Raw genomic sequence first — 18178 nt, forward strand, 5'->3', positions numbered from 1 at the left:
GGACTAATTTGTCATTACATCATGAAGTCTTGGCAGTTTTATCTCAATATGTAATCTCTCATCTAATCACAATATTTCGGCATCTGTGACTAAGACGCTCAATGTTAAACCAGTGGCCTTCAGCACGGATACTGATATCAGCCAATAATGACTCAGATAGATGGATCGGGTATTGTGACAATCAGACCGATCAGTTCAGTTCAATTCTGTGTTTTGAACAAGTTGTTGCTGCATTTAAAATTTGAATGGGTATGAATGGTTAGATAGTCCTGACAGTCCCGTCAGTGTATGAATGGGTGAATGATGACATGTAATGGTGAAGCACTTTGAGTGGTTCGGAAGACTAGAAAAGCTAATACAAGTACAGTCCACTACCATTTTAAAACATTTAAAAAATCACATCAACATTTTAGACAACACAACATTATTTAAAACACAACAACATTCCAGACGACATAACAATTCAGAAAACACATTAAAAAATATATTACATTTCAGAAAACACATCAAAATTATTTAAAACACATTAACGTTTCAGAAAGCTTGACATTTCAGTAAACACTAACATACTTCAGAAATCTCATCAACATTTAAAAACACAAACATTTGAGAGTAACCTACAGCATTTCACTCAATAATTATTTTACATTCACACATCAGCTGCACAGTTGATTGTCTTTGCCCATAGATGGCACTATAGCAGCCTACATTTTAATGGCCACCACTCAATGTTAATGTCATGACTCACTTATTTTACACAGTTCATAGTTTGTACAAAAGCCAAACATGCACATTCTAAAGTTAACATTTTCTGTCTTTGGACAATAAACATCAAAGGATTGAGTGAGCACGAGTGAGCAACGCCTTCAGTGACCCTCACTGTTAAACGTTTGGAAGTCATCCAGCTGCTGTGTGTGTGTGTGTGTGTGTGTGTGTGTGTGTGTGTGTGTGTGTGTGTGTGTGTGTGTGTGTGTGTGTGTGTGTGTGTGTGTGTGTGTGTGTGTGTGTGTGTGTGTGAGACTTAACTTCACATCAACAGGAAACTGTAAAGCTTCGTGGAGCCCTGTGAGCAGAGCTTTAGAGGTGACTCATCTTTAATAGACTCCTCCGTCTGTGGAGGACACTTGTTTGTGAAACAACCTCTCTGGTATAATAATGGCTGTTTTTAGGTTCAGTCTGTACGGAGACATTCACAAGACAAACTGCCTCCGCTCTGACATCCACAGCAAACTTAAATGTGTTGTATACATATTAACAGAGAATGAAGTATCTCTCTCTCTGTTTGTGTTGTTATCAGAGCTTCTTCTCTCTCCGTTCAAACAGTCGACTGCGTGATTTTTTTGTGCATGTTAGTGCATGTTAGTGCATGTTAGTGCATGTGAGCATGCCCCACTGGTTAGCTCACAGCCTCCACTGTGCTCTGCTCTCATATGGTGGTTAGAGTAGTCCAACTTAAAGGAAGTCCAATACTCAGTTGAAAAGTACACTTTCAAAACAAAACTGTTAATGCGATAACATGAAACTTTATGGGCCAGTTGCACAGGGCGATGGTCGGCGGTTCGATCCCCAGCTCCGGCAGTCCGTGTCGATGTGTCCTTGGGCAAGACATCGGTGAATGAATGTTAGTTGGATTTAGAGTCCTGATGTAGTGGCACTTTGCATGGTAGCCCCCCCCCCAGTGTATGAATGGGTGTGAATGGGTGAATGATATGTAATGTAAAAGCGCTTTGAGTGGTCGGAAGACTAGAAAAGCACTATACAAGTACAGTCCATTTACCATTTACTATCCTGAGGGAAATATCCGTGCAGCATTTGCAATAAAAAGAGGGAAGAGTGCAAATATAAAAAGTCAAAAATAGCGATAAATTGATAAAAAAAATATATGCACTATACACAAACTCAAATTCTGATTAACAGTGTGGATCATAAAACTAAAAGCAGGTATCAGTCTTTTTATTTGTATGTACAGTATCAGATATAAAGATATAAGTAGTGTAACCCCCGGGCCAAGCTGCCTGCATGAGCACCATGCATTGCAGAACGGCTTGCCTTACATTTCGGTGCCCATGTGACCAGGTTAGAGTCAGCGGTAGGGGGGGGTGCTCAGATATGCTCCGGCTGCAGCTGCGCTGTGTTTCTTTAACAGATATGAGGTCCTACATATTGTTTCAAAAGCAGACAGTGAAGATGATCTTTTGAAAGTTTTAATGTCTATATCTGTAGGACTGTAACTTACAGTGACTTGCTTCGCTCCATAAATGTATAGAGTCCTGGCTTTTAATTGTGGATTGTTATTATTTACCGATAAGCACAAAGTTGTTGTTTTTTTCTTTTTAGAATAAATAAAAACGATTTATAATGAAATGAAACATTGTGGTTGCTATGAAAGGTTAATGGGTAAATCCCTGTAGAAAGAAGGGCTGGCAGTCTGTGTGGTAAGAGGGCTGTCTCACCTGTAGCTGGGTTCATTTGGTCCAGATACATTGTTACATTTTGTGTTCTGGTCCGGTTCCGGTTCACTGTTTATGTACCAATAAGAGTTAAGATGAAGCTGTACAGACTGACAGGTAACTGCATCATCAGGACCCACATGGGGAAATCAAATTCTGGAGACTGACAGAAGTTTATGCAGTACTTTGATCATGAGTTATTTATGAGCTCATAAAGAACTAACTGATTATGAGCATTAGTATTATTAGACTGCAAACTGACTGCATTCTATGAATAATGACTGACGGGTAGAGACAGGAGAAGAAGGAAGCATCTTGTACAGTAGTGATTCGGGCTTATGCTGAGGGATTGCTGTCATACACTTTTTAATTGACTTAATGAACTGACAAAGTACAAGGAGTCCGACACAAGAACTGCAGTGTAACAGTTTTTGACCTAATACTAAAGGAAAACAGCAAGGCTGATATGAATATTCATTACCATGGTTACAAAATTATTTGCATTAATAGGTTATATACATGGCCTTATACAGATCCATTATAAGCTCACTTTCTGAACAGATTTCACAAGCAGCAGATTGATTTATTATTATTTGAAGTCGTGCTAAAATCTCATCTCTGCTATCATAAAATCGTGACTTCAACCGTGAGTAGTATCAGTAGTAGCATTATAAAAACTGCTAGCATAGACAAAAAGGTCAGCAATGCCTGTAATTGTTGTCCATAATGAAGATCTAATCAGGTAGCCAACGTGGGTTTTATGTTTCATTCTTTTCAAAGGTCTGTCCAGACAAAAACGCAACCTTGGCGATTTTAAACTAAGATGGCGTCTGCAGCGTCTCTGTTTTAGGGTTCTAAAAAGCCTCAGTAGTGTGGAGGCTAGGCGCAAACGTAGCAAAATATATTTGTTTTTAAGTACCCAGCAAAGTTACTACAAGGAGCTTTCAGTTTGTGTTGATTTTGACATTACCTATGGACGAAAGTGGTAGTGTTCCAGTCACCAGAGTCTGTTAGAGATGTTAGAAAACAGTCTGCTACACTCAGTCCTGGTGCTGGTTCTTCCGTGCCTCCCCTACCTCCAGCAGTCCAAGTAATATGGTCTGGGTCTCCAGCAGCGTGGTGGAGTAGAGAGGAGAAGCTCTGCTCCTGGAGGAGGAGGAAGAGACACTGCTGCCAGGCGCTAAGCTCTCCTCCTCCTGCAGAAGCTCTGCCTGCGGGTCGAAGGCTGCTGTGAGGCCGGATCTGGGTGTGTCCACAGTGGACTGGTCTCTGCTGGATCTGGGTCTGTCAAAGTTGGACTGGTTGTACTGGAGGCCCTGCTGAAAGAGTTACTGGTGAACCTGCATGATTTCATTTTACATAGAAACAGACAATCTTCTCTTTGAAGGTCTTGTTTACTGATGAAGGTCATATAGAGGATCAGGATAAACTGAGACTGGTCCACAACCACTTAAAAGTTCCTCACTTTCACTTTAACCCAAAATGCTCCCGAAGGCTGTGTCATCAGTTTATGGATGGGTGTGAATGGGTAAATGATGACATGTAGTGTTAAAGCACTTTTAGTGGTCGTAGGATCAGAAAAGTGCTATACTCTTTTGGCCTCAACAGTCGTAAACCTCCTCCTGACCCTGACTGAGGAAATACCAAAGATAAGACTTTTGTATTTTGGTCTTGTGAGTTTGGAGGTCAGCAGAGAGGTGTAGCTGCCTGTGTACATACTGCTGTGTATCACCAGGGCTCTGGGTGTGTCTGTTTGCAGTGTGAGTGCTTTCCTCTACAGCCACATCAACTCCCTGACCCCCACAACCCTGCTGTTGATGCTTCTGCACTTTTTTATTTGCAAACATAAAATGAGCACTTATTTTTCCTGTTCAGCCTTTTTGCTGCATAACCACGACAACCATGTTGATAGATTTTGCCCTGCAGAGGGCATAACCTACACGGTTAACAGCAAAGCAATGTTAAGAAAGTTAAGCAGTCCTGTCCGGCGCTGGTTATCAGCTCAGGATTAGTGCGTTACATGGTGTGGTTGGAGTCCCCAGTTCACCAGTCAAGGAGAGTTAACAGCTACAATGTTGTGTGCGTTGTCATGGAAACATGCAGCCAATTTTCCACTAAGTCTCCAGCGCATCACTTAGTTTGGATGTGAGGTTGTCAGCTGTGTGTCTACCTGCTATACCCTTTTGTTTGTGGACTACGGTTTTAAAGAATACAGGTCAGTGTTTTTTTCCATCTCCATCTGGGCGGCTGTGGCTCATAGAGCGGGTCATCTTTCATCAGAAGGTCGGCGGTGCAATCCACGGATCCTCCACTCCAGTCCTTCATAAATAGCTCCCGAAGTGCCATCAGTGTATGAATGGGTGAGTGAAGTTTTAAAGCACTTTGAGTGGACAGAAACTATAAAGGATACAAACACACACATTTACCATCTTGGCCTTTTGCAACCAGTGAACTGAAGTGACCATATTTGGACTTTGGAGGAGTCGCAGAGATGCCATATACGGTTCTGATAGAGACCTGTCAATCACAAGGTAGCCCCACCCTAAAGCTTTATGGTCTATTTAACTCCAAATGGACCTCATAGACTTCTATGCAAACCCATGGCCATAGGCCCACACATACAACCATCAACATACACAATTAAATCATATTCATATGCTTCAGTGTAGTTCACTGTACATTAGTGCTAGGCAGGAGGATTTTGCTATGGTAGTAAGTAAGGTACATGATTGGCCATGGATAATACAATTAAGTGTGCATTGATGAATTAATATACAATACAGATTATAATTGATATTACATCATTAGTTATATTATATCATTTATATAAGCATATGTATGTTTATATTATGATATATTTATTTATATTAATAGCATTTACTTGAAATATAGTTCAATAAAATAATTAACTATGCTGTAGTCAGTGTAGTGAAGCTTCACTTAATGTATAGCAGCTGTTAGCTTAGCTCACTACACTTTCCAAGTAGCTTGCCCTACACAGGGACATTTACAAACTCAACGCAGTACACTACGACAAAATGCAGACTTTCCTCTGTTTGGTTAACGAGGAAGAGATTCAGCAATATCTACTTGAAGATAATGTCACGGCAGTTAAACGCTGCTTTAATACGGCGATCTCCTCACAATCCTGCCTACACTGAAGGGTTCTACCCGCAGGGGAAAACAAATGGAGAAATATCTTGTTCCAAAAAGTGAGTCGAGTGGAGAACAGCCGTACACCTTCGTTACCTAAATGTTGGCATAAAATATCTCCAAATAAGATGATGTAATTTGAACTTCATGACATGTTGTTTTGGTTGTAAAAAATGTTGTTAAGTTTTAAATTTGACACTCTTTGAATCTGTCACTGCATTGCTGACTACTTTTTGTATGGGGCTTGGTGTGAGTGATTTTAGTGCCTTTAAACTGTCTGCGTTTCTGTGTTTCAATGATGACTGATCTCAAATTTTGTTTGCAGAATGAACAGTTTCAGAGTAGTCTGTAGTTGCAGATAATCAGGAGACACTCGTAAGCACTGGTGAATATTTGTATATTTTTTGGTTTAATCCGTCTCTTACGCAATCAAACACCTGATGAGAGAAGATTCTGATTCTTTCTGCTTCTGTTCTTATTGTTGATGTGTCAGATTGTTTAGTTTTGCTCCACAGACAATAGTTTAGATAAATACCACACACTCTTCACTGCTCGTTCACCACTGCATATCTGTGTGTATATCGTGTCGTTGTGGATTCCTCTATCATCCTGAAGAGCAGTAGCTCTTACAGCTGGGTTATTCATCGTTCCCCACAGGCTGGCCAGCCACAGTACTATAAGAGGGACTGTTGTAATCCCTGGTTCTGGTCTCATAACCTACACTAGACAGCATGCTGTTCATACTAAATGAACAGAAGGAATCATGCTAGAGGAGTTTGGATTCTTTTCAGCATTTGAAACTTTGATTGATGATCTGAGCGAGGGCACTGAGCCTGTTAGCCGAGGCGCCTCTGCTATGGTATGCTTTGGGAAACCCTGACCTGGTTGGGTTTGATTACAAAAAAGAACTAATAGATGTGATGTGAGTCAGACCACTGAACATATCACACTGTAGGCAATATGCCTAAACTTTGCCGGATCCATAGATATGTGTCGTCTCAAACATGCTTTCAAACAGGCCTCGAAAACAATATGAGCATCAGATACAGAAACACTTTGTATTATCCTATATAGTTATCCCAATAAATGATGAAATGTGTATAATAGATAGTGAAGCTGATACATTACATTCTGACAAATAAAGGTGCTTACTAGAACCATAAAGGGTTCTCCAGCTTGTCACCATAGGAGAACCTTTTTTGGTTACTCCTGGAACCCTGTCAGAGGGTTCTACCTAGATCCCAACATAAAGGCTTATACATAGAACCACCTGTGAAAGGTTAAACTCTATGAGCTGTAAATTGCAATATTCTCCGAAACACCAGATGGTGTACAAACAAAATGAAATGTGAAGTTATACCCATGGATACGCCCACTCATATAAACTCATATCTCATGTTCATGGACTACTTTATCACCTTTATACAAACCCTGTAAAGAAAGACGTCAATATTAAATGCATTATGAAGAAACAAAGGTTGAATATCCTGGTAACTATTTGATTTGGCTGCAAAATATAAACTCAAATATAGATTTGTAAGACCTCCTGTTTCTAACGCCTCTAAAAGCGAATTGGCCTTCTTTTTATAATCTCTAGACATGTAAATAGTTATTTTAACAGTGAATATTCTTCGCATTCACAGGATTGCTTGCGCCGCGTGCCTATTTACAAAAATTCTGAGTAATTTTTGACAGACAGACTGTGAACAGAACCCTGTGGCAGAGGGAAGAGTGTGTTTTCCTCATGCTGGGTTGCCAGGGTGAATTGAAAAGGTTGGTTTGTGAATGAAGTCATACTGAACCGTCTAATGTCTCAACTTCAGCAAACTGTCAAACCTACAGGCCAAAGAGCATGTGGGTTGACAATGTTCATACACACAGCAGAGACCTGCGAAAGTAGTGTTCAGTAGAGATGGAGAGAACCACGGGGAGAGAGAGAACCCGTGGTGTCACCTGGATGAAGCCTGTTCTCTAGTGTTTGCATGTTGACACTTGCAAGGAGACACACACTCCACATTCCTCTCGTGTGTGTGTGTGTGTGTGTGTGTGTGTGTGTGTGTGTGTGTGTGTGTGTGTGTGTGTGTGTGTGTGTGTGTGTGTGTGTGTGTGTGTGTGTGTGTGTGTGTGTGTGTGTCTCTTTGTAAGAGCTCTCTAATAATTCTTTATTATCTTTCATCAGTGTTTCAGTAAAATGATTTTGTTTTACAAAATTATATTCAAAGAAAGTATGTAATTACTTTTAATCTCTGACAGCTCAGATTAGGATCAAGAACAATCTTTTATTTCCATTAATGTTGTCAGACACTTCTAACACCAGTCCCAGCTGTCAGTGGCACCAACAAGTTCGTTACTGGACGTACATTGATGGTGAGGAGTTTCCCTGAGAGAGTATATTACAGCTTGTTTAGAGTCTGCCAGCTGTTTACCATGCATGGCAGCTGGATTATCGCAGAGTGTTACAGATAACGCAACAATTACAGAATCAAATATCTCACGAAAATCCATCTTCTCAAGCTTCTCGTACTGTGTTTGAGACTGGAAAGCTTGTAACTGGACCTGTGAGGAGCTACAGGCAGCTTTTGGTCAGTGCGATACCTAGAGAGGAGACTGATGCTCAAAACAACAATGGCGGCTCCTGAAAAGGTTTGCTTAGATGCTGCGGTAGCATCAGTTCTATCTGAACTGGAGAGCATTTATTCATTGAAAGATGAGCAAAAACCGACACTGAAGGCATGGAAATCATGTTTTTTTTCCATTTTTTTTGTTTCCTCCCTAATCTGCAGTTAGATGTTAGATGTTCCAGCAAGCACTTCATTTGAAGCAAACTGAGTTCTCTTAGGGTGGCCATAATCAATTGCATTACTAATGCGCCTAAAGAGGAGTCTTCTCTCTTATGGTGGAATATAACTGTAAATTCACTCAAATGCTGTAATACAGGTTCTCTATATTTAATTCAGAGAATAGCTACGTCAAGCCTCTCAACATGGCGAGGGCTAACAGCATGGACAGTTTTACCATCAGCAACAGTGCTGGAAGAGCAGCGTTTACAGTTTTGACGTCTCATCATTGACGTTAATGTATTCTGTTTCAGAGATATCTACTGAAATGACCATGCTAACCAGCTAGCCCTGCCCCGTCCTGTTGTGTACCACTTGTTACTGGAGAGGTGATAGTGAGTCCCTGTTGCGTCCAGTCTGTCCTCAGTCCAACAAGAGAGGACAAAGAGAGCTGCCCCGAAGGCTTGTCAATGATACATCCATGGTCTGTGTGCTTTTTGAGTTTATTGGATTAAATCAAAAGTGGCAGGGCCGAGGAAACAACTGGTACTTATGTTTGGTCCTGCCCACCACCAGGGACTGCTTTGCCTGGCGGAGGGAGACGGCAGCTCTGGGATAGTAACTTTGAGAAGGCTGTTAGCTGTAGCAACTCAACGGGTTGTTTCCCGGTGCTGGGGTTTGTGCTGGCGGAAAGCAGATAGCTACAGATGCTAACTGAGGTCCGTCTGCAGAGAGGAGTGCTGGCGCTGTCCCAGTTTGTTGTATTGGAATACAGAAAGCTTGTCGTGGTGTATCTACAAGATCAGGTTCATGTCATGGCTGAATATTAGCTGATGTGGCAAACGTATTCCATATAAGCTAACTGCGAACTGAAGATCTGTTTCCCGGCGCCGCTTACACATTGCACCTTTAATCTCTGGTTATCTACATTGTTACATACAACATTCAGTAAATAATTGTCTATTCAATATTATTTATATAGCCATGAGGGGCTTTGGATTCAGTATACTAAACCCTCTGACCTTTGACCCTGGCTTTGGAGAGGAAAAACTCTCCCCCCCCCAAACAAACCTTATGATGTTAGTGGAATGCCATGTGATCGTTCATTCAGCTGCTGTATTTCTGTCTGGTGGGATGTAGGAGTGGGATGGGAATGTGAAGAGTCTGGGAATCGTATGATGTGGGTGTTGAAGTAATGCTATCACCTCTCAGTGTTCAGGTAGCAAAGTCTTTAAATCAGCTCCAGGTCAGTTATGGGAAGACAAAGGAGCAGCAGTCTGAACACTAGACATGTGCTTACATTCATCACTGAGCTCCCATCCATTTATGGTGTTTCTTTCCATTTCAAACCATATACAAACCCAGATCCGACAGAAAGCTGAGTAATCCTCTATCCGTGCTCCATTCCACACAAGGCAGGATGGAAAACAAGCTTAACCTTGAGTTAAAGGATAGGTTCACATTTTTAGTCCATCTTAAACTATACTCCCACACCCACGTGAAGGCCTAGAGAAAAACATTTTTGGTTTGCAGTAATTATTCCTACAATGCATACAGGCCATTTCTAACAACCTTCCAATGTAAGAGATAGAAGACAAAATCCACAGTCCTTGTTTGGTGCAAAGACGTGGAGCCAGAATGAGGCTTGTTAGAATTAGATCAATCATGTGGGTATCTTCAAGTTATGGTGATTTTAAGGTGAAATTTCCTCTTTGGCAGGTACTCCCTTGATTTGTCTAACTCAGACTGCCACACCCCAGATTGATTTCATTTTAAAATTGTAGTTTTCTCAGTGGTTGTTGGTGGAGACCAAAATAGATCTCAAAGGACAACAGTGGACTGACAGTATGTGGACACAAACACTGCTGCAAATGGGTGCTAATGCTGCTCTATGTGTGCTGGTTGTGTATATAGGCAACTGTTTGTTAATGTTCATGGTAAGATATTTTTAAGATGATAATATATCAGATGTTGAAGAATAATTGCATTGTATTTGTTACTTTTCATTAAATTTTGTTGAATTTAGTTCAATTAAAATTGTGCCCACTGCTTGCTGTTAGCAGCTCCTGCATTGAAAACATATAACAGTAAATGTAAAATTATTGTCACCCAAAGCCCCTTTCTCACTGCACAAAACCACCACTACCACCCACTAACATCTGGCTTTAGGTTAGGTATTTATCAGATCCAGCTCAGGTCACCAGTGATGGAAACATGACACCCTGATGACCACGCTCACATTCATCTTCGTCACCTCATCCACAAATTCTGTTAGTCTCTGAATGAGTCTGCACCGAGTTTGAAAGAGTGAGTGAATAAGTAACAGTTACAAAAAGAAGTAACCGGTGTAACATTTTCACTAGTCTCCATGCTGCTCTCTACTGTTTACTCACCCTGTTTTCCAGTGCGTTTGTGACGTAAAATGCCTATCACCTATTTTTTGCATTAACAAACCTTCATACATGCTGATTTTTGGTGAACAAAGGTTGTGACAGTATGTTGTTGTTGAGTTATACAGCCAGCAGAAGATCTAACCAGGAAACAGTTTCCCCACAGGCCAGGAAATGCATCATCCTCTGACACACACACACTCACACACACACTTGCACAATACCACGCCCCTCTGCACACACAGGCAGTGATATGACATCCTGCCCAGTTGTATGTGTGTGTCACTGCTGACTGCTGTCTCCACACCAGGTAAAGAACAGCTCTCTCCTTCCTGTTATTTATGTGGTCGGTCCTCTGTGCTACTTGAGCCCCGTTCTGTCACATGCTGCTTCACTCTGCCTGTTGGGCTCTCGTTGTTCTGTTGTCAAAGTGTTTCAGGGTTGCCACTTCACATCTGAACATGTGAAAACTAGTTTGCATGCTTGTCAGCTGTGAGTGTGTTGGCATCTTAGCACAGGAAACATAGAGCAGAGTATGATGATCAGCGGGAATAAGGGTCATGAATTTCATATTTAACATGAACATATTTATTGTGGTTGAACAGTTTGGTTGGTTTGTTTTTTTCTGCACAGTTTATTACTCAGCATGTTCTGTCTGATTGAATGAAAAAACCAAACAGTCATTCTTATGTCTGCATTAAGTTACACAGCATGTAGTTCTGTGACACTACTTTATCATTATCGGTATCAAAGCTGTCAGTGGATCATAATTAAGCTGTAACGGATTACCTATTGTCTTCTACACACTTCACAACTAAATAAAACATTTTAAAACATGCTCAGTGATTCTCTAAAACTGGGCCAAATTTTATTTGCATAACACCTTTCATAGAGTTAGTCCGATTCAAACTGTTTTACAGATGACTGACACTGTGATAATAAGACGGTACAAATGATGAAGATATTATAATGAAACCAATAAAATTGATCAAGAAAAACAAAATCAAAACTAGATGAAAAAGTTAAACCATTTAGTGCTCTAGTGAGAATTTCAGTCAGAAGAGCTATCAGATTTCACACACACACACACACACACACACACACACACACACACACACACACACACACACACACACACACACACACACACACACACACACACACACACACAGTACTTTTGTTCCAACTGTCACTACTATATATACTGACAGTAGTCCATGTGACAGATAATCTGTGAAACAATCGGGTTGCCTCCTCTCAGAGCTCCTGATGACATTTGAAAGATTCCACCAGAAGAAAAACAACCGAGGAGTCTGTCAATCACTGCTGGTGAAGCTCTGAACTCTGATCAAACGAGGCAGCTCTGATTAAATATGAGTCTATATGTTACTGCATTACCTATATCTGGCCTCAAATGTTTTCAGAAACATATTTAGTTAATGTTAAGATGTAAAACAAGATTATTTTTCCTCTGTCGGTGGGCGTACATTTTCAAGTCAAGAGTTTAATTCACACAGTGTATACAAAACCACATTGTTCATTCATATAGACTGTTTATTTATTGAAGTATCAGAAAATATGCTAAATGGTGATCATTATCAAGATATTATTGAGATAATTATCATAATTGAGATATGAAATAAACAATATCTTCATAAAAGATTTAACTCAGAAAATAAGGCTAAGCAATGATGTGGAAATATGTATCCTCAGTAGAACTATTCTGCAGTGTGTCCCCTTGTATTACAGTCCGCAGACTTATCGGAAATCACATCAGAACATCAACTTGGGTTTTAGAGTTTGAAAGTGAACGTCTGAGAGTTTTGAGTGGGTACACTTCCCCATTTCTCTACTCTGACACGTTATCTTTCTCTGTCTTTCTCTTCCTCTCTCTGTGTGGAGACATTTCCTTCTGTTTCTGACTTTTTAAACCATAGAGAGAACAAAAACATCCATCAGCTGAGTATAATATATCTTCATTCCTCTAAAAGAGAAGACATTTACTTCATGTCAACACACATACAAATAGACATTTTCAAGGTAATAGTTATTGTAATGAGAGATGCAGTAAATAAACCTTGCAGAGGCTCCTGTCTGCTCACACCTGCAAGTACGCAGCAGCCGTGTGGAAGCAGAAAGCCTGTCACGTTACTGGACCATGTCGGTTGATGTTCAGTCCACCATTAACCACTGACAATATGACACATGTTTGATAATGCATGAATGCAGGTTAGAGCATACTTGGCTACACTTATACTATTACATTGATGTTTTACATTGATGTTCTTATATTCCAATTTCTAATAATAATAATAATAATACATACTTATGAAGTTTAAAGAGCATCGCTGCATGTTTTGAGGTTTAATTGTGCTCATTGGCAACAAATGCTTTGAGCAGGAACTACATTGATCAAAGTTTACTTTCTCAAAAATGATCTCACCCAGTAACATGTATCATAATAATAATAATAATGATAATAATAATAAATTGTATTTATATAGCGCTTTAAAGGGTACTCAAAGGCTCTTCACATGATAAAGAAATAAACAATAAAAGCAATAACAAAGTTAGCAAGGCGGAAAGATGACATTATTACAGTGATAAACCAAAAAAACAAGAAAAACAGTAAAGTTTTGAAAGTGGTGAGTGACGGATTATGTCTGAGGTGCTTGTGGAGAGAGTTTCAGAGTGAGGGGGCAGCAATGGAGAAGGCCCTGTCCCTCCATGTTAGACCGTGTAGGTGTGCTGAGGATGTTAGCTTGGTGGATCTGAGGTTGCGGGTGGGATCAGTAAGTGCAGGAGGTCCGAAAGGTATGAAGGGGCCAGATTGTGAATGGTTTTGTTAGTAATGAGGAGGATTTTGAACTGTATTCTTTGTTGTATGGGGAGCCAGTGGAGGTTTTAAAGGACTGGGGGGATGTGGTCTCTGGTGCGGGAGTGGGAGAGCAGACGGGCAGCAGAGTTTTGGATGTATTGTAGTTTGTTGATGATTTTGGTGGATGTGCCGTACAGGATGCTGTTGCAGTAGTCCAGTCGAGATGTGATGAAGGAGTGGATGAGTGTTTCAGCGGCTGAGGAGGAGAGGGAGGGGCATAGTCGGGCAATGTTTTTTTAGATGAAAGAAGGCTGTTTTAGGGATGTGATTGACGTGGTGGTCGAAGGACAGGGTTTGATCAAAAATGATACCAAGGTAACGGATATTTGTGGAAGCAGGAACAGTGGAGCCATCAATGCAGAGGGAGAAGTTGTGGTGGGATTTTTTCAGTGATTTGGGGCCGGTGATGAGGATTTCAGATTTGTTGCTGTTGAGTTTGAGAAGGTTGGCTTGTATCCAGGTCTTAAAATCTGTGAGGTAGTTGGTGCAGTGGGTGATCAGGGGTGATGGATTTGGTGGACCCAATTTCATAGTCTAAATATGTAAATAAAGACATTTATGTCTATATTTATATTGTTTATATATGATTTTAGCATACCAGCAACGTTTAAGGAGGAGTGTTTTCTTGCATGGAACTTAGTGCATGAGTTGATGTTGTGAATCAATCGTCACCTTAAACGTCAATCTGACAATTTAGACCATTCGATTGGCTCTCTTGCATGACCCAAACAATAGGGATGATTGGATCTTCAAGCTCTTAAAGAATGTATATGATTCAGTCCTTCCTATACGTTTCATTAGTGTGGCCCAGGACACATTTGCGTACAAACTGCTAAAAGTGACTAAGGAGTTTAGACACACTACTTAAACTGGGTAAATTTGAAAACACCAGGGTAACCTCGTAGTGTGGACGGGCATAACCCCATGCATTTTTAGAACGATAATGTAGACATCCGCCTTTACTACCTGATTGGATCTTAGCAGACACAACGTCTCAATTCCCTGATTCGTTACGCCACCAGAAGAAAACTAACAACATCAGCCTTGATTATCAATCGACTACCAGATTAATTAAACATGTTTAACGGATTACATGCGTTGCTGACATTGTCTATACTAGCAGCTGTTGTGCAGTTCAATTCTGCATTTTATATTTCTACTACTGCCGAAATGCAGAGGAAGCCTCTATTATTGGAGCGATTAGCGGGCGGCGCTAAAAGCGCTACAGAGCGGAAGTCTGAAAGAAGTCACTGTTTGTGGCTTTGAGGAGGCCCGATGGACACAAAATATAAGACTTTCCTTTTCTTAATAATGCTCATTTTGTTTTGCACAACTATTATTAAGTTCCCAAAGAAACTATAAAGGAACAAAAGCATAAATGCTCTCCAGTGCGACAGGGACTTCTAGCCACCAGCAGAGCTACGAGTGTAAAAACAGACAACAACGAAACCGAGGAAACGTGTGAGACTTGTGTTGACCAAATTTACTGACCAATAAACTTTTAAACTTTGATTTGTAAGTGTTCGTTAATAAAATAAATGAACACTTCCAAAATGAACACATGAACACGAAATACATTTGATGTGTGTGTGAGAGAGAGAGATAGAGCAGCCCTGTAACTAGTAAAAAATAAAACTTGTAAAACTTTCCACAAAATTTGTCTGTTATAGTATATAGAGTAAGTAAGTAAGTATCAAGCACGACCTTTAGTTATTAAAGTCTACTATAATACTATGTTGTATTTTATGTAACCAAGCAACCAATCTACTTCCTGTTTACAGCAGCAGCCGTATGCCCAGTTTAAATGAATAGTCCTGTAATAATTGTTTTCAGGCAGGCTAGTATCGACGGAAATCATTTTGAAAACAATGCTGAAATGCCTGTGTGGACAGAGATTGTATACATTTTAAAACCCTTGTTTTAAACTTAAACTTATTAGTGTGGATGTAGCCTGAATGTGGTCTAAATGATGCATTCACACTTGTACTTAGAGCCGTCCACTTGTGATCACTTCACCCAGACATGTTGATACCAGGTGAACAGGGCCTGAGAGGCAAAACCCAGGGCTCAAAAGAAACCAGATAGACTTATCACCATTTTTCTCCACATCCGGAAGGTAAGAGGGCACTGTGATGAGAGATTTTAGAGACTTGACCAAAACCCCAAATGTTGGACGTCTAGATGGAACTATGAAAAGTGAAAAGAGCAGAATTCAGCCATAGTGAACATGTTGGAAGTACTCCAATGATGTCCCTTTAAGGAATCACAGTTTGGTTGTAGTTACAGAGCCACTTGGCGCTGCCCTGCACCTCCATCCCACATTGACTGACAGCTCAGCCAAGGCTGGGTAAATGATTGTGACGGGGGAGGGGGGGGGAGTGGGGAGGCGTAGTCCTTCTCCTCTCAGGGATTAGTGGAAGCTACTTGGGCCATTTGCATGTGAATGGATCCTGGAGCTGCTTTTAGCCACCAACAGCCTCCCCCCTCTCTCCGGCTCCTCTTGTCCCTCTCGCTTTCTCCACCCTCCACACTCCTCCTGCCATCAGGGAGAACCAGAGAGAGGGAAGGAGATACTGACACAGAGTGCAAGACCAGCACGGTTACGGTGGACAAAAGTTTGCAGAAAGAGGAGTTTAGGAAGCATCCCTTCACCAACAACCAGGGAGTCATACAGCAGGCCTTTTGTGAATGAGAGAAGGTAGGATCTTTTCCTCGTGTTTTCGTGTCTCGTCCCCCATGGATGTCTCCTGGGCTAACAATGAGAGCTGACAGGACTGGTCCACTTTGGCGGTCAGGATGGGGGTGGGAGGGAGGTTAGGCCTCGGCTGTTGAATCAAACACATCCTAAACGAAGGTCTTTTAAAATCAGCGCACAGACTAACGCTGTAGTGTCTGCATGATCCATGTAACGTGCTCCATACTTCACAAAACTATGCATCTGTTGACTAATAAAAGATCAATATTCATGCCTAAGATATTGCAATGTATACATCTTGATCTTTATGTATTTCTATAACTGATGTTATTTTCACACCATTTATTAGTTTATTTTTTTGATTGTGATGTCTCTACATCAAACAAGCAGTGATCAGATCCTCCTTGTAAGCCCAAACAATTAGAAAGAGAAAATGAAGGTAACAGCAACTTCATCTCTCTAAACGTCCATCACAGTTTGCAGACTCACTTCAACTTTGACCGTTTCTCTTTATAGAGATGGATTACTAACAACATTTCAGTTACTATGGCTTTTTAGTTTGAGTTCCAGATAAAGTGGTTGAGGTAATCTGGATAAGCGGTCTGACTCCTCCAGTGTGTCTCTCATCACACTTCATTTGGTGACTTTAATGTCATTGTTAGTGTAAAACAGTAAGTCCAAACTACAGCAGAAGAACTAAGTTGATATAAACTGGAATGTTTTCTTAAAGATAAATAGAATAACCCCATCTATATTTACATTAATATAGACTACAAACTCATTTTATAGTTGATAAAAAAATTGGCAAAACAGATAATGAACAGATTGTTCAACAAATCTGCGTGATTTCCTTTTTTTTTAAATAAATTATCTGGTTGCCAGCGTTGTTTGGGTCAAAGGACGTCGCTATCAATGTATTTCTGTGTATATATCTGTTCAGTCTGAACAGTGATTCCATGGAAGCAAACAATCTGAGCTGTCAGTGAAAACAACCAGCTCTTTACTGGACATACATTGATGTTGAGGAGAGATGACATTACAGCCTGTTTAGTGTTTGTCCTCTGCAGCGTTCTCCCTCAATACTGGACCGGGTTCATAAAGTGATGTCCTCATTAGTCACTTAGACACAGAAACATGAAAATAGGGTTCCTTTAAACCCACGTTCTTAGGGCACAATCACACCAACGTTGCGAGTTAATAGAAAATAGCTGAATAGGGAGACTGTGTAAAAGTGTACGCCTTTTCTCTATTTACGCACTTCATCACACCTCTCCTATTTCTACACTTCTGCCTTCTCGGGCTATACATAGTACAAAACAGTGAACATAACTAAAAAGGCTTGAAGACTTGAGCACACTAGACAACTAAGCCCTCATAGTAGTCTGACCGAAGCCCCACAGACAGGGAGAGAATGGCATGATGTGGTGGGGGAACAGAGTATCACCCATCCTCATCCTCACCTCCATGGCCCTCATCAGTCCTGATTCACTGTGGCTTTACACCATCTCTGTCTGAGGCTGAGGGGATAACACATGAAATATATCTCTGGTACACCACTAGTTAAAATATTACTCACAATCAGCCTGCAGATCCCAGTGTGGGTAATGATAGATGACATACCACGGAGCTGGTCCACAATAAAGGTCTCTGTGAGCCCTTTAACCAGCCCCGGTTAATGTTAGATATTCAACAGGGCATTAACACCTCTAAAGAACACTGAGGGCGAGGCCTGTTGATGAACATCTTCTGATCTTTGTCATGATGATGTTGTGGAAACACTGACAACTTCGGTTTAAAACATGTTATAACACGAGGAGACATTTGTCCCCTCTCTA

General features: G+C 40.8%; 1 protein-coding gene across 2 annotated transcripts in view; it reads left to right on the forward strand.

Annotated features, from left to right (window-relative positions):
• septin12 (septin 12) overlaps nucleotides 1-18178 on the forward strand; it is a 70481-nt gene that overhangs the window by 29260 nt on the left and 23043 nt on the right. Inside the window, exon 1 of one of the 2 annotated variants that reach the window (XM_054606831.1) lies at nucleotides 10994-11080. The exons of the other annotated variant lie outside the window; for it this stretch is intronic. Coding sequence (XP_054462806.1) covers nucleotides 11044-11080 — 37 coding nt within the window. The 5' untranslated portion in view covers nucleotides 10994-11043. Of the gene's footprint in view, nucleotides 1-10993; nucleotides 11081-18178 lie in introns of those variants that run through there. 2 annotated transcript variants of the gene reach the window in all.

This window comes from Anoplopoma fimbria, chromosome 11, assembly GCF_027596085.1.
Source record: "Anoplopoma fimbria isolate UVic2021 breed Golden Eagle Sablefish chromosome 11, Afim_UVic_2022, whole genome shotgun sequence".
In the NCBI taxonomy this organism is placed as follows: domain Eukaryota; kingdom Metazoa; phylum Chordata; class Actinopteri; order Perciformes; family Anoplopomatidae; genus Anoplopoma; species Anoplopoma fimbria.